Source organism: Pituophis catenifer, unplaced genomic scaffold (genome assembly GCF_029215685.1).
Source record: "Pituophis catenifer annectens isolate HBS135680 unplaced genomic scaffold, rPitCat1.0.hap2 SCAF_1, whole genome shotgun sequence".
NCBI classification, from domain to species: domain Eukaryota; kingdom Metazoa; phylum Chordata; class Lepidosauria; order Squamata; family Colubridae; genus Pituophis; species Pituophis catenifer.
The window spans coordinates 313,311,598-313,334,343 of NW_027256881.1; the positions used below are offsets into that span (position 1 = coordinate 313,311,598).

The 22,746-nt window shown below is 36.6% G+C and overlaps 1 protein-coding gene across 1 annotated transcript in view; it reads left to right on the plus strand.

Moving 5' to 3' along the window:
* Window positions 1–873: 873 nt before the first annotated feature.
* Window positions 874–22,746, plus strand: part of DYNC1H1 (dynein cytoplasmic 1 heavy chain 1) — a 64,659-nt gene continuing 42,786 nt past the window's right edge. Inside the window, exons 1-19 of the mRNA XM_070941990.1 lie at window positions 874–1,150; window positions 5,609–5,696; window positions 7,004–7,177; window positions 7,934–8,189; window positions 8,913–9,099; window positions 9,194–9,465; window positions 9,869–10,096; window positions 10,484–11,560; window positions 12,294–12,473; window positions 16,049–16,198; window positions 16,814–16,960; window positions 17,096–17,236; window positions 17,497–17,673; window positions 17,940–18,050; window positions 18,348–18,467; window positions 18,784–19,023; window positions 20,715–20,870; window positions 21,055–21,168; window positions 22,556–22,666. Coding sequence (XP_070798091.1) covers window positions 889–1,150; window positions 5,609–5,696; window positions 7,004–7,177; window positions 7,934–8,189; window positions 8,913–9,099; window positions 9,194–9,465; window positions 9,869–10,096; window positions 10,484–11,560; window positions 12,294–12,473; window positions 16,049–16,198; window positions 16,814–16,960; window positions 17,096–17,236; window positions 17,497–17,673; window positions 17,940–18,050; window positions 18,348–18,467; window positions 18,784–19,023; window positions 20,715–20,870; window positions 21,055–21,168; window positions 22,556–22,666 — 4,191 coding nt within the window. The 5' untranslated portion in view covers window positions 874–888. The remainder of the gene's footprint in view (window positions 1,151–5,608; window positions 5,697–7,003; window positions 7,178–7,933; window positions 8,190–8,912; window positions 9,100–9,193; window positions 9,466–9,868; window positions 10,097–10,483; window positions 11,561–12,293; window positions 12,474–16,048; window positions 16,199–16,813; window positions 16,961–17,095; window positions 17,237–17,496; window positions 17,674–17,939; window positions 18,051–18,347; window positions 18,468–18,783; window positions 19,024–20,714; window positions 20,871–21,054; window positions 21,169–22,555; window positions 22,667–22,746) is intronic.

Below are 22,746 nucleotides of genomic sequence, written 5' to 3' on the forward strand. Positions count from 1 at the left end.
TTTGAGTAGTTTGGAGAACCCGTAGTAAAAATTCTGACTGGCCCCAGCCACATCTATTCTCTGCCTCCCAAGTCCCAGCTGATTGGGAGGGAATGGGGATTTTGCAGTAACCTTCCCCTGGATTGGGGTGAGAATGGAGATTTTATAGTATCCTTCCCCTGCCTCGCCCACCAAGCCACACCCACCAAGCCATGCCACACCCATCAAGCCACACCCACAGAACCGGTAGTAAAAAATTTTGAAACCCACCACTGAAGCTAAGGTTAGAGCTGCCTGATCTACAGGGTGTAAGCGTTTCTTCTTCGACCCAGAGGAAAGTCCAGAATAGAAAAAGAAACAGCCGCGGCATAAGTTGAAACCGAAGCGATTCCCACACTCCTATAATTAAAATGCAGACTGAAAAGCTAGCATACTAAGCATTCATCTTTTCTTCTTATGTACACTGAGAGCGTATGCACCAAGACAAATTCCTTGTGTGTCCAATCACACTTGGCCAATTAAAAAATTCTATTCTATTTCGTGATCTTTCCCTTTAGCGTGGTCTTTCTTATTGGCATCGGAATCAAATAATGCCTCGGGGGAGAATTGATTTTAGGATTTTACAAATCCTAATTGCGATTCACGTGTCTTCGGATGACTCACTCGCCAAGGACTCGATGGAACTTCGCCGCAGAGAAAAGCCGCTTTTCCCAGCCGCATAATTCCCGACTACACTTCCCAGGATCCTCCGGGGCGGCGCTGTCGCGAGGAAGGCGTAGTTAAAAGAACGGCGTCGTGGACGAGGCGGGGCTCAGTGCGAAGTTTCAGAACTCCGCTGCAGGGAGGCTCGGGAGTGCTTCGAAGTACGCTCCGTTCCCCCCCCGACAGCCGAGAAGCCCATCATCAGCCATGTCGGATTCGGGCGGCGGCGGCGGCGGCGAGGACGGCGGCGGCCTGGAAGCGGCCGGCTCGGCGGTGCAAAATGTGGCGGACGTGTCTGTGCTGCAGAAGCACCTGCGCAAGCTGGTGCCGCTTCTGCTGGAAGACGGCGGGGAGGCCCCGGCCGCCCTCGAAGCGGCGCTGGAGGAGAAAGGCGCCGTGGAACAGATGCGGAAGTTCCTCTCGGACCCGCAAGTCCACGCAGTGCTGGTGGAGCGCTCCACCCTCAAGGGTGAGTCACCCGCCGCGGGACGCCCCGGGGTTGCGTTGAGATGGGCTGCCGAAGGGGAATTGGCGGGGAGCGGAGGAAAAGAGCGACGGGATGGGGAAGAGAGCCGGTCTCGCCCAGCGGTTAAGCCCGCAGCTGCGCGGGGTTGGAAAAGGATGGAGAGGGTGTGGCCGCAAGCAGACAGGCGGCGGCTGTCAAAATGGCGGCCCGGCTTGTTTGCTCCTTTGTCTGCAGTCGTCGGCAGGGGAGCTGCCTCCGCCCGGAGGACTCGATGTCAGCAGCCCCTTCCCTTGAGGAGGGTCCCCGCGTCGCCTTGCTCCCCCTGTAGTAGTGGCCGTCCGGCTTTTTGCAGCCCTCAACCGTTAGCTCTAGAAGAAGCCCGACGCCGCCCTGGCCCGAAAGAGTTGTCTCTCTCTCTGCCTCTCTCCCAACTCCCACCCCGGCCTTGAAAGGATGTGTGTGTCCTTCGTTACATGGCTTTTGTCCCGCTTCGTTCTGGCGAATGCTGGCGGTAATTAAATATTTGCCAGGGCCTTAAAAGGATGGAGCCCCAGCTGACATAATAAAACACGGCTGGCCGAATCGGCCATGTTTGTTTTTATCAATACCGTAAATTATAGAGCCTTGGTAGCACAGTGGTCTAAAGCACCCTGTTATTAACACAGCTGCCTGCAATTACTGCAGGTTCGAATCTTACCAGGCTCAAGGTTGACTCAGCCTTCCATCCTTTCTAAGGTAGGTTAAATGAGGACCCAGTTTGTGGGGGCAATAAGCTGACTTTGTATAAATATACAAAAGTATGAAGGCTATTGCTTAACGCATTGTAAGCCGCCCTGAGTACCCGGAGAAGGGCGGCATATAAATCAAATTTTTTTAAAAATCAGTATTTTGTTTTTGGAAGCTGATTTACCCGCCAGATTATTTTCGCCTCCCAGCGTGGAAGTATTTGCTCTGAATGGTACTAACCTTTTGCTCACAATCCATGGCTGCTTCTATGACTCCTTGTAATGCTTCATACATTGAAGCAGGTTGTTTTCCCTGTAAATTTGGGGCATAGCCATCTGGGAGAGTTCCTTTGATCTGCCAAAGCCTGGGAAGAAGAGATCTGCCCCATCGCTTACTATCACTTTTAGGTGTGTCGAAGGATTCTGCCTTCCTTGAAGGCGGAATGAATGTAACAGTTTGATCAGTGTATGGGTACCGGTAATTAAGATGCAAGAGAAAATTGAAAGTGGACAATGGTACCTATTTTGGAATGAATTTTTAATAAACCACTCAGGATTATACTGCACTCTGGCCTTACAGTGAGAATAGTGTCATCAGATAGCTAGGAAACCAAACAATCTAATTTGCTTTGTCAATCTAGAACAGTGTTTCTCAACCTTGGTAGCTTGAAGATGGGTGGACTTCAACTCCCAGAATCCCCCAGCCAGCAGCACTGGCTGTGGGATTCCGGGAGTTGAAGTCCACCCATCTTCAAGCTTCCAAGGTTGAGAAACACTGATCTAGAATCAGTCATTGACCCTTCCACCTTAACGCTGCTTTAACTGATGAGTTGAAATATCTGTATTTTGCACAATAACCTCAGTTACATATTGTTTGTGTGCATTTTCATTGTAAAATATTTATAAGATTAAGAAATGTTTGGGGAAACATACTAATATTATGCATTTCCTAATAAATACAAAAAGGTTCTCAAGATGGAACACCAATAAGGCCCCCATAACATTATTGCAGTTGCATATGCACAGCAGTTTAAATATATATATTTCCATGGCTTACAGATAAGTGTCTTGCGATTAAAAGTATATTACTATAGCATAAAGGCAAACTTTCTGTAAGTAAAATTCAGTTTCTTTGTCCAAACATTTATTGGTTTTATAAAAGGTTAGAAATGAATATAAATCTAAAATCACACATTATGAAAGGCTTGGTTGAAGAGGGGAATTTTAACCTTTCTAAAAATGAAAATATTAATGGCCAAATACAATTACTAATTGATTAAATTTGATAACTTGGGGATGATAAGGAAGAATACAATCCAAATATCTGCAATTTCTTTAGGCAGGTTTAGAAGTTATTCAGGAAACTTCTAAAAGGAGACAGTTCCTTTGTAAAATCAGAAGTAATCATTTGCAGTATTTAAAATATAGATAGGTATTATTGAAATTTCAGAAAGTAGTTTAGAATGTTTTTGCTTTATATAAAAATACTAATTACTCCAATACAGTAAACACATGCTTTCTTCTAAATGTTCTTTGTGGTTGAAGAATTGTACAACTGTTTGTAAGCATTCTTTATTCAATTCCATGCACTGTTAATATGGTCTTTTACAAATAAAATAATTTTGATAAAGTTATTATTGACTTTGTAAATAGATTTACAGATTTTGTTGGAACTATCTTGTGCACTACATTTTAAATCGTGGTAATAATATAATTTATTAAATCACCCTTCTTATTGCCAAATGAACCTGTAATGAAAAGTAAGGAATTTTTAGCTTTCAGTCTTTCTGATAATCTAGGAAGAGCCTTTTTTTTAATGTGTTGTGCAGTAATTGCTAATATCACTTAAATGAGATCAACTAATATTAAATGATAATCAAAATAGTGCATTTGAATGCATTTTAATTCTGTTCATTACATCACTGACAAATGGCTATATCAAAAGTCTAGACTGTGTTTTTGTTGTAATTTAATAGATCCTTTGAAAATGCTGCAGAATGAGTTAAGAATCATATCATGCAAAGCTCTTAAGCTTATCAGGCAAATCTAAATTGTATGTCCCAAATTACTGACCTGAGATATAATACAATTTTGTAAAGTTTAAGCTGCAAGTTCTGGTATTATATTCACTCAGTATTTTATTTTCAAATGAACAGTCATGGTAGCTAACAAATATTTAAAAGGTACAGTTAAAACCTGAAATATTTTGTCAGTGCTTAGAGAATTAGGCCAGTCATGAAACCCATAGTAGTAATTTTCCTAGTCTGGGAGCAATTATAGGAAAAAAGTCTTCTCTTGTAACCCAGATAGATTCAATTCTGATAAAACATTTTAATGTCTACAAAGATTCATAATAGGACATGGTTTCTCAGATAATCAGGCTTAAACCATTTGGGGTGTTAAAAATTAATGACCACACCTTAAATTATGACCAATAAGCGATTGGTATGCAGTGCAGATACTTCACTACAGTAAAGACTCATGTAATCCTTATTACAATAGTTAAACCAGTCTCTGCATTTTGCAGTTTTCTGAGACTTTTCAGGAGTAATCTGATAATCAAGATGGGATTTTTGGAAAATTAATATCTGAATGACACCAAAATTTAATTCTCTTCTTTAATAAATTTTGTTTATTTTATTTCATTAAAAATTAAAACTTGATTTAGAATAAGCTATAAAACAGAAATAATACCAAATTATATTGGAGCACTTTAAAGAACAGTCTGTTTTTAGACACAAAGTATGTTGATTTCTGACAAAAAGTTATGCAGAACAATGGAGCATCTTTACTCCCTGGAAAGGCATCTTGCAGGATTTTTTTTTCTTTCTAAAACACAAAAGTCTAGTAAACATTACTAAAAAGTATTTTAGCTTTTTAATAAAAGAATAAGAACATTTGTCAATTACGTCAACTGAATATTCCCTTGATACTATGAAAAATGCTGAAAGTTCACTTAATATTTTTTTCCTCCAGAGATGTATTGTTCAAGCTCCTTGCTCTTTTCTTTCTGTTTCCCCATTTGGGTGTGTCTCAGAGAGCACGTCACTGTGCTGCATTGCAGTGGTGTCATTACTACAGCATTGTCAGCTAAGAAATTGATAATCGAGTCCCATTTTCCTTAAACTATGTTATTTTCCTGTATGTTTATAAAGAATCCTCTAATATTTGAGAGAATTATAACTTCTTTTAAGTGTAAATGTTATTTGTATTGAATCTTGATAATACAGAAGAAAACTCTTTATTTGTAAACTGTAAACTGTAAACTGGCATAGTTCAGATGCAAAAATATTTAGTGAAAAGACAATTTATGTAAAATAGTATAAATAATAACAATAAACAATTCTAACTTTAGAATCTTCATTTCTGGAGCCTTGCCCCCCCCCCCCAAACTTCCCAATCTCTTTAGCACTTTCCTGGCTTTTACACTTTTCTGAATTTAAGCCAGTACAAAGCAAGAAAAAATAATAGTCTTCAGTTTTGAAGAGATCGTATGACCCCAAGTTTGAGGTTTTAAATTACTGAAACATACTTGCTTTCTGTGTATGAGGTAATGGAAAGTGTTCTTTTATGCAGTGTGTGCTTAATGATCTCTTTTTAAAAATCACATGACTTCTTGTATTTTTTAGCTTTCTAATGTTTCCCTTTGTTCATTTTTTTTTTATTTTTCATATATCAAAATAAAAATGTATTAGTGGAGAAACTGATGGTAGTAAGGTTTCTTAATTCTTTGCAGAGGATGTTGGTGATGAAGGAGAGGAAGAAAAAGAATTTATTTCTTATGGAATAAGCACTGATATTCATTATGGTATAAAATCAAACAGGTCAGTCAAGATACGTCCTGTAAATATGCTGGTCAATATGAAGTCTGTGCCTTTAAATATGTCTAACATACATGCCTACCTGAAAATGACAGATCAGTATTCGGTGCAGATCATAAATAAAATGGAATTAAATTAAAAAGACAGAATTTCTGTTAGTCAATTAGAAGACAAATTAAAAAGCAGGATTATTCTACTCCTCTCCCCTTTGAAGAGTGAACTTTACAGGTTGGTTGTACTCTTATTATTTAGCCTTAAATTTAGATTTCTCGTGCCAGTATTGTAGTTAGATGATTCACCAATACCAATGAAGCATATCTCACTTTCTGACACAAAAATGTTAAAAGTGCCAATCATGACATATGTCATATGAGTAATGATCTTAATTTCCTATAAGGTCTGAATTGAAAAGAGACCTGGATAATCATCCTGCAATCAGAGACTACATTTATTTGGCTTTTTTTTTTGTCCAAGGCTGTAAAGAATTATATAGGAATTATATAATTATATAGAAAAAATAGGGTCAGGATGCTCAATCCCCTCCTTTTATAATGGGAGTCAATTACTTAGTAAAACTGTTAAGCACATCAAAGGCTTACATAATTATTTAAGGGTTTTATTTTTCTCAAAAATTGAAAATTCTAATAATTTGATGCTGAATTGTGCTATTATCATTTTAGGTTGCAGCACATGATGGTTTGGCAATTCACATTGGGAAAGCTTTCTTGTCTGATCCTGGTTTAAATGCTTTTTTAATAGTTTAATTTTTGTGGTCAGACTACCAGAAAATTCTATGGTTCTAGGCTAGATGGGAAGTCAAAACTTCCCCAGAAGAAGGCAGTGTCAAACCATTTCTATATTATGGCCAGGAAAACTGCATGAACCTGTTCATGGAAGTCAGTAGGATTGAGCATGGATTCAAGGATAATTTACTTCTCAACAGACAAATTGCTGTTATTAGACATGGGGCCTTTCAAGTAATTTGGTAGGATTTCATTGTTTCAGTTTTGTTGAATGCCACCCAATCACTTACTTGTGAGCTGAGCAGCCATATAAATTAGATGATGATTGATTGACTGACTCAGACAATATAAAATAGGTTCTGTGATACTACAAAAGTATTTAACCAATTTTTAGGTTTTGATATCTTTATTTAGTATTGTTATTAGCTAGTTGAGTACATGTTTGAAATGGAAATAAGATACAAACTTAACAAAAAATAAAACTGCCTAGAACTTGAATGTCTTCAAGTTAAACTGAGTAAATGCTCACTAATTTTTTTTTTTTTTTTTTTTTTTTGTAATCTATAGTTTGGCTTTCATTAAGCGGACACCAGTAATTGATGCAGACAAGCCTGTGTCATCCCAGCTCAGAGTTCTCACTCTCAGCGAAGATTCTCCCTATGAAACTTTGCATTCCTTCATTAGCAATGCTGTTGCTCCGTTCTTTAAATCTTACATCAGAGAATCTGGCAAGGCAGACAGGTAACTACTCTAGTTGGTACAATTTGTATTTCTGATATGGATGAGTGAATTAAAAAAGAAGAAATATGAGAAGATATGTGGAAAATTATTGATAGTCAAGATCCTAACTGTTAGAAGACATTTTAAGAGGGGGTGGTTTGTTGTTGTTGTTGTTGTTGTTTTGAAAGATTAAAGTTTTCAAACTGCATTTGATGCTGCTCCCATGGCTCCTTATAGGAAAGAGGCAACTTTCTCAAGTGTGTGATTCCCTGTGAAAACGTCGTAACAGCGGTTAATTGTGTGGCACATCTCATTCTTTTATCAAGTTTATTTTAAATTGTAGTAATATCTTACCTATGTTTGTGTTGGTGGGCAACATATTCTGGATTCAGTGGTGAAATCTGAACCAGTTTGCTATTGATTTGCTGGTTGCTCATGCGCGCCAAAAGGAGACTTGGGAAGGTAAGTAGAACAGTGCGGGAGGGGGGATCAGCTGTTCCGCACAATTTAGCTTTGCTAGAAAGCAGGATTTCCTGCTTTCTAGCAAAGCTAAACCACGCGGCACAACTGATTGTCAGAAATACCGGTTCAACTGAACCGGTAGCTTTTTTTTACTACCGGTTCACCCGAACCAGTAGTTTTTATCACTACCGGTTCGCCTGAACTGGAGCGAACCAGTAGCATTTCACCCCTGTCTGGATTGCATGCATATGTATTGTAAATGTCTTAATTATATATGTAGATTTTTATTTAGCCTGTTTTTGTATTTCTCCTAAGGGATGGGGATAAAATGGCTCCCTCAGTTGAGAAAAAAATTGCAGAACTTGAAATGGGACTTCTGCATTTGCAGCAGAATATTGAAATACCAGAGATTAGTTTACCAATTCATCCAATTATCACTAATGTTGCCAAGCAATGCTATGAACGTGGAGAAAAGCCAAAGGTTACAGATTTTGGTGATAAAGTTGAGGACCCAACTTTTCTCAACCAGCTACAATCTGGAGTTAACCGCTGGATTAGAGAGATCCAAAAGGTAAATTGGGAAATGTATTATTATTCTTATACATGCATAAAAATGTGAAAACGCAGTTGCCATTTCTTTAGCTGGTGTTGGTCTCCATACTAATCAACTTTTTTCCCAAGAACCTAGGGTAGCATAATATATTAGTGTAGTTTATATGCAGATCCAAGCAGTGTGGCCTTTTGTAGGTGACAGAAATTTTGTCAAAATGTATAATTTCTAAATGCCATTCAATATATTTATATGTATAATTTCTAAATACCATTCAATATATTCTGTGCCAATGGACAGATCACTATGGCCAATTTATGCTATAATATTTCAATTTTCAGACCTTGATACTTTGTGATCTTATCCTATTCTTTGTTTTCTATTCTACTAAATTCTGCTATTGCCACATTAACTCTCCACATTTTCTAGTTTTCAGCCACAGTTAAATCTAATGTGTTAGATTTTATCAGTTTGTATTAATATATCCCACAATATTTTAACCTCATTTTTGACTACTTTTTGAATTTTACCAAATTTTTATTACTTGCATACAATAAGTAAGGAAGGTTTTCTGGTATAATTGATTTTCTGTAGATAAGTTGGTGTTCACAAGTTCATATTGTTCTGTTCACTGTTGATATATATTAAAGCGACTGAAGCAGAATAAGGAAAACAAACACTATACACATCACACAAAATTATGGCTTAATTCATTAAATATGTTTCTTCATTTTGTTTTTCTAGGTGACCAAATTAGATAGAGATCCTGCATCAGGTACCGCTTTGCAAGAAATCAGCTTCTGGCTAAATTTGGAACGTGCTCTTTACCGTATTCAGGAGAAGCGTGAAAGCCCTGAAGTTCTATTAACATTAGATATTTTGAAACATGGCAAACGTTTTCATGCTACTGTTAGCTTTGATACAGACACAGGTAAGAGCTATCCAGAAACAGAATTTAGCAGAAGTATTTTTTTTTACTGCTTACACTTAAAAAAGCAAATCCATATTCTTTTTTTAACACCCAGGTCTGAAACAGGCATTGGAGACAGTTAATGATTATAATCCATTAATGAAAGACTTCCCTCTAAATGATTTGTTGTCTGCAACTGAACTGGATAAAATACGACATGCATTGGTGGCAATATTCACTCATCTGAGAAAAATCAGAAATACAAAATATCCTATTCAAAGAGCTCTGCGCTTAGTGGAAGCCATTTCAAGAGACTTAAGTTCCCAGTTACTCAAAGTATTGGGGACACGAAAACTGATGCATGTTGCCTATGAAGAATTTGAGAAGGTAAGTCTTGCTTACATAAACACATGATGAGGGAACAGGCCAAACATTGGGACAGAATATTAGCTTCAGCTCAGAAGACACACAGCTTATTTCCTACTGCACAAAAACCGTAGCATTGAAGCGAATTACTCATATTGACTGTGTGGTGATTCTGCATAACTATTTTAAAGATAGCTTTCTCACAGATTTCAATTTACAACATTCTGAAATTTTGGAGACATAATCAAACAGCCCTGAAATAGTATTTGTTCCATAATGGCTGATTACTAGTTATGTCTCTCTGTAAATCAAGAAGATGGATTTTAAGTAAACTATGTAGTGCATAATAAACTAAACAAAAAAATTAATATATTAATATATATAATTAAGATATATTAATTTCCTTTATTCAATACTATTTCAGGTCATGGTTGCATGCTTTGAAGTCTTCCAATCTTGGGATGATGAATATGAGAAATTGCAGGTCCTACTAAGAGACATTGTGAAAAGAAAGCGAGAAGAGAATCTGAAGATGGTATGGCGTATCAATCCTGCCCACAGAAAGCTGCAGGCTCGACTTGATCAAATGAGGAAGTTTCGGAGACAGCATGAACAGCTAAGAGCAGTCATTGTCAGAGTCCTACGGCCTCAGGTAATACATATTGCCATTTTTGTTAAAATATTGATAGGTTTTTCAAACCTTAAGCATGCATTTAATGTTGCAGGTGTTTGTTTCATAGGCTTCTGTGAAGACTCTTTTTAATTGAAAAGGGTATTATAAACCAGCTTCCCAAAAAATTGTTCGAATGGTGAAAAAACCTCTCCCACAATTGGCAAGTGAGGATAAATATTGCAAAAACATAGTAAAATAGATGGTGAAAACTCATAGCAAGCATGCTGGCATCTTGAATTTAAATGAATAGGTCATGGGTATTTTTTAGAAACCTTGTTGAATATTAAGACCCATTTTTTATTTGAGTATTAAAAGCCTACTTTTCTGAATACTGAATATCCTATTAACTGCTATGACTTTAAATAGGTTACCGCTGTGGCCCAGCAAAATCAGGGAGATGTGCCTGAGCCTCAAGATATGAAAGTAGCAGAAGCATTGTTTGATGCCGCTGATGCTAATGCAATTGAGGAAGTAAATCTTGCTTATGAGAATGTGAAAGAAGTAGATGGCTTGGATGTTTCCAAAGAAGGTACAGAAGCCTGGGAAGCTGCAATGAAGCGATATGATGAAAGAATTGATAGAGTTGAAACCCGCATTACTGCTCGCCTCAGGGATCAGCTTGGCACAGCCAAGAATGCCAATGAAATGTTCAGAATCTTCTCCAGATTTAATGCTCTATTTGTTCGGCCACATATTAGAGGTGCCATCCGTGAATACCAAACACAGTTAATCCAACGTGTGAAAGACGACATAGAATCACTTCATGACAAATTCAAAGTTCAGTATCCTCAAAGTCAAGCTTGCAAAATGAGTCATGTTCGAGATTTGCCTCCTGTCGCAGGGTCTATAATCTGGGCTAAACAGATTGACAGGCAACTTACAGCTTACATGAAGCGTGTTGAAGATGTTCTTGGGAAGGGATGGGAGAACCATGTAGAAGGACAGAAGCTAAAGCAAGATGGAGACAGCTTCCGTATGAAACTCAACACTCAAGAAATATTTGATGATTGGGCTCGGAAGGTTCAGCAGCGAAACCTTGGTGTCTCTGGTCGCATTTTTACCATTGAGAGCACTCGTGTGAGAGGCAGAACAGGAAATGTCCTGAAGCTAAAAGTTAACTTCCTTCCAGAAATAATTACACTATCCAAAGAAGTCCGTAACCTCAAGTGGCTTGGATTTCGGGTTCCTCTTTCAATAGTCAACAAAGCTCACCAAGCCAATCAGCTCTATCCTTTCGCTATCTCTTTGATTGAGAGTGTTCGTACATACGAACGTACTTGTGAAAAAGTAGAAGAACGAAATACCATTTCTCTCTTGGTTGCGGGTCTTAAAAGGGAAGTGCAAGCTTTGATTGCAGAGGGCATTGCACTGGTGTGGGAATCTTACAAACTTGATCCTTACGTTCAGCGATTGGCAGAGACGGTCTTCAACTTCCAGGAAAAGGTTAGTTTATTTTCATACTATTTTCAAGCCTGGGGTTTTAAATGGATGAGTGATCCAGTAATGTTTCAACGAGAGCAAAATATAAGATTGGGAGCAGGAAATAATCTTTTAAAAAACCTCATTACATCTTCTGTTTCTGAAGGCATTTCTCTAGAGACCAAAGTAATAGACATATCAATTCCTAAATATACTAAAAAGGTGACTACACTAGGTGATTTAGCCGATACAATTTATGCTACCTTTTTCCCCCTTCCTAGTATTTTCCTGCAAGTGCAGGATCCACTTTTTGGATTAACCAAGTGTTGTCACAGAAGCCTGGTGTCATGGGCTGGGAGAGATCCAAAATCATCCAGCCGACTTTCATGCCTAAGGCGGGATTAGAATCACAGTCTCCTGGTTTCTACCCTGGTGCCTTAACCACTAGATCAAACTAGCTCTGTAAATTATGATGATGATGGTATCCATTCAGTCAACTCTTGGCAATTCTGTTGGCCAGATCTCTGCACACCTTCTGATCTTGCACTGTGTCTTTGAGTTTTTCTATACTCCAGCTGGCATCAGCTTGGATCGTGTCCGGCCACCATGTTCTTTGACAGCCTGGTTTCCTTTTACCACTTACTCTTCCAAACATAATTGCTTTGTCCAATGACTATAAAATTGTTACGTAATTACATTTACAAAGTTTGGGGGAGAAAGATTGTTAAGTACTAAAGGCTTATTTTCTATCTTCTAGGTGGATGACTTGCTTATCATTGAAGAGAAAATAGACCTGGAAGTCAGATCCTTGGAAACATGCATGTATGATCACAAAACATTCTCTGAAATTTTAAACAGAGTTCAGAAGGCTGTGGATGATCTGAATCTTCATTCATATTCCAATTTGCCAATTTGGGTGAATAAGTTAGATATGGAGGTAAGCTTCACTGGCTGTATTTCTTCCTAAACTCTCTGAGTTATATCTTGGGGAAAAACATGAATAGGTGATTGAATCCATAGTTCTCTTTATTTCTATTCTAAATTCCAAGTTGATACACTTACCTGAAAATAGCCCACACTGTAACTTAGTAAAGCATATCTGCAAACATACATAATAGTACAATGTTACTTATGCTTAAATCTTTTTAAAATTCAATCTATTTGCTTATGATTGATAATACTATTTTTATTAGTTTTTCTGTTCAGATGATAACATGCATAAATGGATATTGAAGAGTGACTAAATGTTCTATGAGCTAAAGGCAATAAGAATTGAACAAACAGCCAGTTCTAGAAATATGTTTTTCCTTGGTTATTAAGTAGAAGCTAAAACTATTAAGCTACGTGATCCAATATAGCAGTGGCAAGGGTATATTTTGTGGGTGGTGAATGGAGGTTCCTAAAATTCTTTCAATTTTACTTAGGCACCTTTTCTAAACTGTTCAGACTTATTCAAATCATATTAAGGGTAAAATTTTAAAACTGTCAAATTTTATTCAATAACCCACAAATAATGTTTGGAAATATTATTCTTAACCACATTTTACTTTCAAATTTAAAGGGATTTTCTGTTCTCCAAATTTTTCAGTGGCACAGTTTTCATATAATATTCAGTCATATTGATACTTGTTTTATGTTAAGATAAATGCAAGTAGAAAAATAGGGACCACCTTTGGTGGGAAAGTAACAGCGTTTTGTGCACCTTTGGCATTTAGTCATGCCGGCCACATGACCACGGAGACATCTTCGGACAGCGCTGGTTCTTTGGCTTTGAAACGTTCCCGCCCCCTAGAGCGGGAACGACTAGCACATATGTCCGAAGGGAACCTTTACCTTTACCTAGTCCCACTTAATGGCCACAATTGAAACTGGCTATTTGGTCAATAAGCAACAGTCGTTAAGTGAGGCTTCATGCCACTACATAGATTTATAACCTCACTTCAGCTGCAGTTGTTGAGTGGGACACTATGTGACTATGAATTGCAGTTTTACTGTCAGCTTCTCCATTCACTTTGCTTCTTGAATCCGGCTATGTGTGAAGCGCACAAATGACAATCACATGACTATGGGACACTGCAACTGTTATAAACATCCACTAGTTGCATAGCGCCCAAATCTTTTTTTTTTTTTAATAAAAAAGTTTTTATTTTCTGATCAAACAAGTATACAATATAAACAATCATTCAAACTATCATCAAGAAAAAAAAATATCAATCCTTGGTAAACTCAATCTTCAACCCCTCCTCACCACCCCCCACCCCCGACTTCCCAGAACAAAAACAGGGCATAGGTTTCACCAAACATTCGCTAAAATAAACTAATAACTGCAAGATTTAATAACTCCCAAGACCCCTTAACTCCCCTTTTACAATTTCATCAACCTCCCTTTTTATAGACTCAAAGTAACATATAATCCAATAACTCTAAAAGTTTTAAAAGCATTAACAAATATTAAACATTCAAACCTTAAAAATTCTCTTAATATATCAATAAAGTATTCAATTCATTTGCAAAAACATTTTCCCCCTCCCACTTTTCTCAAAGTTCAGATATTTTGAAATCTCATAACAAAAAATAAACCTTAGATATTCAATAGTTAAATTTCTACATTTTTAAGTTTCTAAATTTTCCCCCTTCATTATTCCTCCCTCCAACTTTTAAAATTTTAAAAGATCAACATAATTAACCATTAATACATAAACTAGAAAACCAAAAAGGATTAATCTTAACATTCAACCATTAATGCATCGTATTTAAAAAATCAATATTTAACTTTATACTTTTTCCCCCTCAGTAGTTATAACACCTAAAACATAATCATTTTTAACCATGAGTAGAACAGCTGCAAAACCAAAAGGAAAGGTTAATCTTCCATTCTTGCTTTCTTTTTATATTTTTTCCAGTCTTTCTGCATCCCTCCTACTTCTATTTTGAGGAGGTTTTTCATTTTAATTTGAGGTTGATGTAACTGCAAAGATTGTCCCCTTTTTGAAAAAATTTCCTCTGATTTAGAGCCCCCAAATCGCCTCTTCTTGCTTATATAAATCAGTTCATTCCTTCGTCTGTAGGACCAAAGATTGTCAAGAGTTTGTGAAAAAAAGTTCAGTTGTTTCTTTTCTATTAAATGTATAAATACCACTGGCAAATCTCCTTCATCTTCTGAAACTTCGAAAGTCTGGTCATTTACTACTTTTTTCCAAACCAAGTCGTAATTTTGAGAGATTCTATCAATTTTTTCAAAAAGAGCAGAGAATAAGCTCGAAAATTCTTGAGAAGATTCTTCCACCTTCTCTGCTGCAATCAGAATATCTCCTGAATTGTCATCATGCTCCGTACTTGTTTTTGTCTCCTCAGTCATTTCTGTTGTTATCCCTTTAAGAATTGCTATTTGGTTACTTATAGCTGCAGTATGATTATTCATGGCTTCTTTTATAAATTCTGTAAGTTCTGCATCAAAATCCTTATAGCTCTGTAAATCAGACAACTGTTTCATTTCTGACACCTCCAAATAGCTTCCAGCACTTTCAAGATCTCCTTTCTTGGAAGCCATTTTATTTTAAAAAGATTTTCTTTCTTCCCACAACCATAAAATCATAAAGTCAAAGCCATCCTTTTAAGCAGCTTTCAGCAATTTCTTTATAAATCACCAAACGAAATAATCTTTTCCCAAACAGCTCTTCAAAATCTATTCCAGCAACTTAAAGCCAGTCTCTGAGCACGAGTCTATTAGCAAAGACTTTCCAACTTTCACTTTTAAAATTGCAACAAAGAAACGCCATCTTTACTTCCAGCTCAGAAAATCCAATTAGAAACATTGTATCCCCGGAGTTAAGTATTATACTTGCAAAAAGCTTGTCCTCCTGCTTCTGTTCCGCCTGCTTTTTTGAAATCATTTAATCTTCTGTTTGACAGCAGAAATTGGACGCAACGCCTAGCTCTGTAAAAAAAAAACAGAGTCCCCCCGGATCCGGAGCTTCAGTGGGCTGAACGGGGAGCTCTCGCCCTCCTAACCCCTGGAATTAATCCAGGGGTTTTCGGGGAGCTCTACCCTCACCCACCTGCTCTCCTCCCCTTCTTTTCCCGAAGGGGAGATTTTCAAGCCGTTTGACAGCTGATTAGCGCTGTCAGAACGGCTCAACGGGATCAGAGGGGCGGCGGTCTAAAAAGACCGTCCATGGCGCTGCAGAGGCAACCCGGAAGCTCCATAGCGCCCAAATCTTGATCACACGACCATGGGGATGCTGCAGTGGTTGTAAATGTGAGGACTGGCTATAGAATTACTTTTTCTGTACCATCATAACTTCTAACAGTTGCTAAAAATGGCAGTCACAGACCTAAGTCATTATGACTCCGTGTATTATGTGAACTGTGTCTAACTAGCCCTTCTGTTGCACATTCTGTAGCCCTTCAATGGAACCAAACAATGCAATGCAAACAAATTTCATTTAAAATATGAATAAAAATAAGCACTGTTGTCAAGTGATACAATTGTTGAACATATTTGCATCCTAGATTGAGAGAATACTAGGAGTTCGTCTGCAAGCTGGGTTGAGAGCATGGACACAAGTACTTCTTGGTCAAGCTGATGACAAAGCCGAAGTAGATATGGATACAGATGCTCCACAAGTCAGTCATAAACCAGGTGGAGAGCCCAAAATCAAAGTAAGTGAAGTGTTCATTTTTAACTATATCTGTGCAGTTTGAATACTATTAGTATCTGTTTATCTGTTGAAGAACACCAGTAGTAATTCAGTTGAAGTTTATTCATATTTGCACAAATGCAGTAAATATAATTTTTCAGAGAAGCTATCTTCCAGAGTTCTACTAGAAAATTTCTAGCATATTTAAAGTTTGGGGATAAAAGAAAAGTGAGATGCCTGTGTTCTACTACCCTGTATCCCCTAAAGTAAGACATCCCCTGATAATAAGCTCAATCGTGCTTTTGAGTGCATGCACTAAAATAAGCCCCCCTTCCCCCCACTGAAAATAAGCCGGTATTACTAGTCAATAGCTAAAAATTTTAATACTTTCCTTAAACATTCAATCTGGTTTCCAGCATGTGGATTATGTTAATTTCTTTTCATGTACCTCACATTTATTCACTTGTTGTGTTTATCTCACTGAACTTGCTTCAAACAAATGGAGATACAGTTTGAAGTAACATGATCTATCACATTGTAACCTATTCTCCAACTATAACATTGGAAGGTTTTTAAAATGAATATTATGCCTTTTATCTAGTATAGCAAAACTGAACATGGCTTTATACTTTTACAGAATGTTGTACATGAACTACGAATAACCAATCAGGTGATCTATTTGAATCCACCAATTGAAGACTGCAGATACAAACTCTTCCAAGAATTGTTTGCTTGGAAGACAATAATACTCTCACTTCCTAGAATCCAAAGTCAGAGATACCAGGTAAAACATACAGACATGTGCACACACATACATTTGACTCAAAGAATTCTTGAGGCATTCAAGAATTTTGGTGAAATTGCTAATTGTTTTAATTTTTAAAAAAATTGTTCTGTATTTAATTCTGGATTTGATTAGGTTGGTGTGCACTATGAGTTATCAGAAGAAGAAAAGTTTTATCGTAATGCTTTGACACGGATGCCAGATGGTCCTTCAGCTCTGGAGGAAGCTTATTCTGCTGTCAAGGGGATTGTAACAGAGGTGGAGCAATATGTTAAGGTAGGATTATAGTTCGTTTCTTGGGGGTTCATTTTGAGATAATGTATCAGTATTCTGTGTGGTTGATGTTATGATTGATTATTGATGAATGTTCTGCCTTTATGCTCTTACCATGTACATTAATTTTATAGATTGAAGAATTTGTATTTTGTTTTTGGAAGGACTTAAAATTCATAAAAGTAGTTTTCAATTTGTTCAGAAGTGATGACTTCCCTCTTAAAATTGCTTAAGTTTTCTTTCTGTGTGTGCTTGGTTTATAGGTTTGGCTGCAGTACCAGTGTTTATGGGACATGCAAGCTGAAAATATCTATAACAGACTTGGAGAAGACTTAAACAAGTGGCAAGCACTGTTGGTTCAAATCAGAAAAGCCAGAGGAACCTTTGACAATGCGGAAACTAGGAAGGAATTTGGGCCTGTTATCATAGATTATGGAAAGGTAAACATTTCCAAACATGCTATTGAGTAATATTGTTGGTTTGTTAATTTAGTACCTAATCAGATTGTAAAGCAAATTTTGAAAGTCAAAAACATAGATATTGCTGATTTTTTTAGTTACTTTCCCTTAACATATGCAAAAAGAAAAAAGAAACAAAGAGCGAGAATGAATGAGGAAATGCAATATAAATATAAAAATAAGGTTTCGTGATAGAGATAATAGATAGAAAGGTATAGAATAAAAGTATCATTATCTTCATTGTGTAGGTTCAATCCAAAGTGAACTTGAAGTATGATTCTTGGCATAAAGAAGTTCTCAGCAAATTTGGTCAAATGCTCGGCCAAAATATGACAGAATTCCATTCTCAGATTTCCAAGGTAAGAATATTCTATAGTAAATGTGATGGTCATTTATTATATTAAGTTATCCTAAACAAAAACAAAAAGAAGAGGTAAATTAATTAATTTATCCTATGTAATACTATACTTACAGATAAGATAAAAGTGTTTTTTTCCATAGTTTTTATTGATTTGGGAATCATAGGGGGAAAAAACAGTAACAGCGGCATCTCCTTTCTGACCTATCAATTTTTAGAGCAGGCTTCACTGTTGTAAGTTATTCTGATGTTTCCTGATATAATTATAAAGCTTTGTGCTTTATTCCATTTCTTGTAGTCACGTCAAGAATTGGAGCAACATTCAGTGGATACAGCTAGCACATCTGATGCTGTCACATTTATCACATATGTGCAGTCACTGAAACGCAAAATCAAGCAATTTGAGAAACAAGTTGAGGTAAGCTTATTTGGCATATTTTTTTAAAAAAAAGTTTTGAAAAGATACATCCTGATAATAAATTCTTTGTCAATTTTAGACTTTTAAAAAAACATACACCTTATTTTTCTTTAAGGGAAGATGGATTGTTTATATTTTTAAAACTTTTTAAAAAAACATTCACCTTTTCAACTAATAAAATGATTAAGTTCTTCATATTATAGTAGCAGCTGCTAATTTAAAATTCCAGCTTGGGTATCTTTTGATCTTACTATATATCTTCTTCTTCTTCTTCTTCTTCTTTTTTTTTTTTTTTTTTTTTTTTTTGACCATATAGCTATATCGTAATGGCCAACGCTTGCTTGAGAAGCAGAGATTCCAGTTTCCTTCATCCTGGTTGTACATTGACAACATTGAAGGAGAATGGGGTGCTTTCAATGATATTATGCGACGAAAGGATTCTGCCATTCAGCAACAAGTAGCAAACTTGCAGATGAAGATTGTTCAAGAAGATCGAGCTGTAGAAACCCGCACAGTGGACTTATTGACAGATTGGGAGAAAACAAAGCCTGTAACGGTAAGTTTCCATTAATTCAACCACTTCTTTTTTATCTTTTAGCTTAAATATGCATTTGGAGATCTATTTATTATTTTTACTCCATATTAATGGCTTTAATATTGTTTTGGGGACTCGGTGGCTAAGAAGCTGAGCTTGTCAATAGAAAGGTCGGCAGTTCAGTGGTTCGAATCCCTAGTGCCGCGTAATGGGGTGAGCTCCTGTTACTTGTCCCAGCTTCTGCCAACCTAGCAGTTCGAAAGCACGTACAAAATGCAAGTAGAAAAATAGGGACCACCTTTGGTGGGAAAGTAACAGCATTCCGTGCACCTTTGGCGTTTAGTCATGCCGGCCACATGACCACGGAGACATCTTCGGACAGCACTGGCTCTTTGGCTTTGAAACGGAGATGAGCATTGCCTCCTAGAGTCGGGAACGACTAACACATATGTGCAAGGGGAACCTTTACCTTTACTAATATTGTTTTGGTGACTCTTCTTGATGATACCACAAACCTATAATTAATTTTGGTGCTCTGGTTGAACACAGTGATAGAAACAATAGACCTAATACAATGTTCTTACTACCTGAGAAGTATACATTGTTTCAAATACACATCTCGTTCCCTGGGTAGAATTCCACAATACTTAATAGTTTCTCACTGTACACCTATACAATCACTAGGGCGGTAGCCTACTGGCTAAAAATGACCCAGATGGATGCCAGCAGACTCCCTAAAATATGTCTAGAGGAACAGCAGATTTCAAATCCTCAAAGGTATTCCTGGCTAACCCGGCTGTCAGAAATATTGAACCAATATGGCGTAGGGTTCCCGTTGTGTGACACACTGAACCAAGTTAAACAACGGATTAAAGATATACATGGGCAAATGGACATGGCAACCCTTTCAACTAATCATTCCCTTAAACTGCTGACAGCAGTTAAAACAACTTTCACTCTGGAAAAGTATTTACATTTAGAAATGCCATCAGTGGAGAGACAGTTATTTGTTAAGTTTAGATTCGAACTTCTAGATACCAACGTTAGATTCGGCCATTATCGGAAAATCCCGTATGACAAAAGAATATGCATATGTGGGGTAAACGTCGTGGAAGACACGGCGCATATAATATTCGAATGTAGTCTCTATCAAGAAGTAAGAAAACAATATCTGTCCCCAATTATAAATAAATTTCCCCACTGGAATATAAGCCAAAAATTAGCATTTCTGTTGAGGGCTGACTCTCCTCCCCTGGTAAGAGCGATCACTCGATACCTTAAAAGAATGACGGCAATACGAGCCAGTTATATCAAAAAAAATTTTTATCGATTGTAAGGAAGATGAGCTCAGTTAGAGAGGAGCTATCCTATTTGGGTTATTTAGTCTTGGCAATTTAGCTATTGAAATTTGATATTATAAAATTTTAATGTCATCTATCATATATTTTTAGATTGCTATTTTTGTAACTGTTTTATCTTTTTCCCTTTTTCTTTTCTGTTTTGTTTGAAAAGGCCTTCGGGCTATTCAATAAACTATACTACTTAATAGTATCCTCGGAATACATAAGGTATATCCCAAAATTAGTTAAGGGTGTTTTATAGCAGCTGTAAAGTTAAAATATAGAAAGTGCCAGGGTCAAATTATTTAATAGTGACTTCTAAAGTAACATATTTTAAATTTTATATTAAAATTTTGTAATTTCTTTCTTAAGGGCAACCTACGTCCAGAGGAGGCTCTCCAAGCACTTACCATCTATGAAGGAAAATTTGGAAGATTAAAAGATGACCGTGAAAAATGTGCAAAGGCCAAAGAAGCTCTGGAGCTTACTGATACAGGACTTCTCAGTGGCAGTGAAGAACGTGTCCAAGTAAGAAAAATCAGTTTGAACTCCAAGAATTGGAACATGAATGTTTTATAGTTATGAGATTCAAATTAGAAACACATATAAACATATGCCCTGCTATAATTACAGTGGTTCTTCAGAAATCATATTTTATCACTGAATCTATGCCTATTTTAATGTATTCAAATTTTTCACTTTTTCATCACAGGTTGCCTTAGAAGAGCTACAGGACCTTAAAGGGGTCTGGTCTGAACTTTCAAAAGTTTGGGAACAGATCGATCAAATGAAGGAACAACCTTGGGTTTCTGTACAACCCAGAAAGGTATTACTTCAGCTACTCATGTGAATGTAGAACTGGGGGGCAGGGGATGTCATCCATTCTTAAATATATAATATATCCTTTTTTATGTCCCTAACTCTTACAATGTAGAAATTTAAAACTTTTTTTTCAGATGTGTGGGAAAACATTCATTAGAACAAATTGGATAATCTCTTAATGAGAAGCCTAGGAACTTTAGTATGCCTGTTAAGAGTCCAAAAGGATAAATCACTGAACTTCAATCACTTTTCTTCTATTATTTAACCATATTAGAAACTAAGAACCTCTGGAAATAACCTATTGATGACTGATACTGCATGTCTCCATACTAGTTTCTTTTAAGTTCATACTTCCATCAGAATTGACTTTTTCAGTATAGCATTATACGTATTTAATATGAATATTGGTTGGGAAGGGTATTTGAACATTGCACCCATTTTTGGTGTTACATCCTTTGATTAACTTTTACTACATTGTTTATTGCCTATTGTTTTATTTTTAATACTTGCCTTACTACAAACTGTTCTGATTTGGCATATCCATGTCAAAATAATGTTTAAACAAGCCCAGGCTGGGGCCAGGACATTGATGGGGTATGGTTTTGTTTGATGTGTTGATAATATTTTTAGGGGCCTTGGCACAGTTTCTTTTGAATTGAATTGCTTTAATTTGGTTGTGTTCACTTATCTTCCCAGAGTTGTATGGGTAGTTGAATGATTATAGTAATTTGTTAAATGAAATAAAAAAATAAATAAATAGAAATGACACTATGGCCAGAGGGAAAAAAGTGGTTTTTAAAAAATGAAGAGCTGCTTTATGAAATGAAACATTTCAGTGATCTAGATTTTTTTAGATAAGTTTTCTTTCATTATTTTACTATTTACATATAGTTTATTACAAGAGCATTATTTTGACATCACCTCTGTTTTATTGGTTTGTATCTTAGATAAGACATCAGCTCCTTTTTTTCAAAAAGATTGGAACTGGATGATTTGAGTTAACTTTAACTAAGGGGGAGAAAGCCAGATGCAATTTTAGAGGCTCTTTGAGCTACAACTTTAGTATACACCTAGCCTTGCAAAGTCCCCTAAGACTCCAGAGTAGATTTGGAAAATTGGTTTGGTATATCTACTTTCTATCAGTTTGACAGTAGTAGATAACAATCATGTAAGTAGGGTTAGAATAAAGCCCAAATAAGACTGAGATATTTTACAGTGAATTAATTGATCATTTATATTTGCAAACCATAATAGGTATACAGCTGGTCAGCATCACAGATAAAGATTCCTTTAATTTAAAATATGTTAATAAGTATGTAATGAAGTATGAATTCATAGATTCATAAACTTAAAGATTTGCAATTTTTTCCAAATTGTTCTTGTTTTGACAGCTCCGCCAAAGTTTAGATGGCTTACTAAACCAGCTGAAAAATTTTCCTGCTCGGCTACGTCAGTATGCATCCTATGAATATGTTCAGAGACTTCTGAAGGGTTACATGAAGGTAAGGTTGCTTTTGAAAACTACTTCAATGTAGCTGTAGGTTGATTTTAAAAGAATGATTTTATGCTTTTCTTTTTTCTT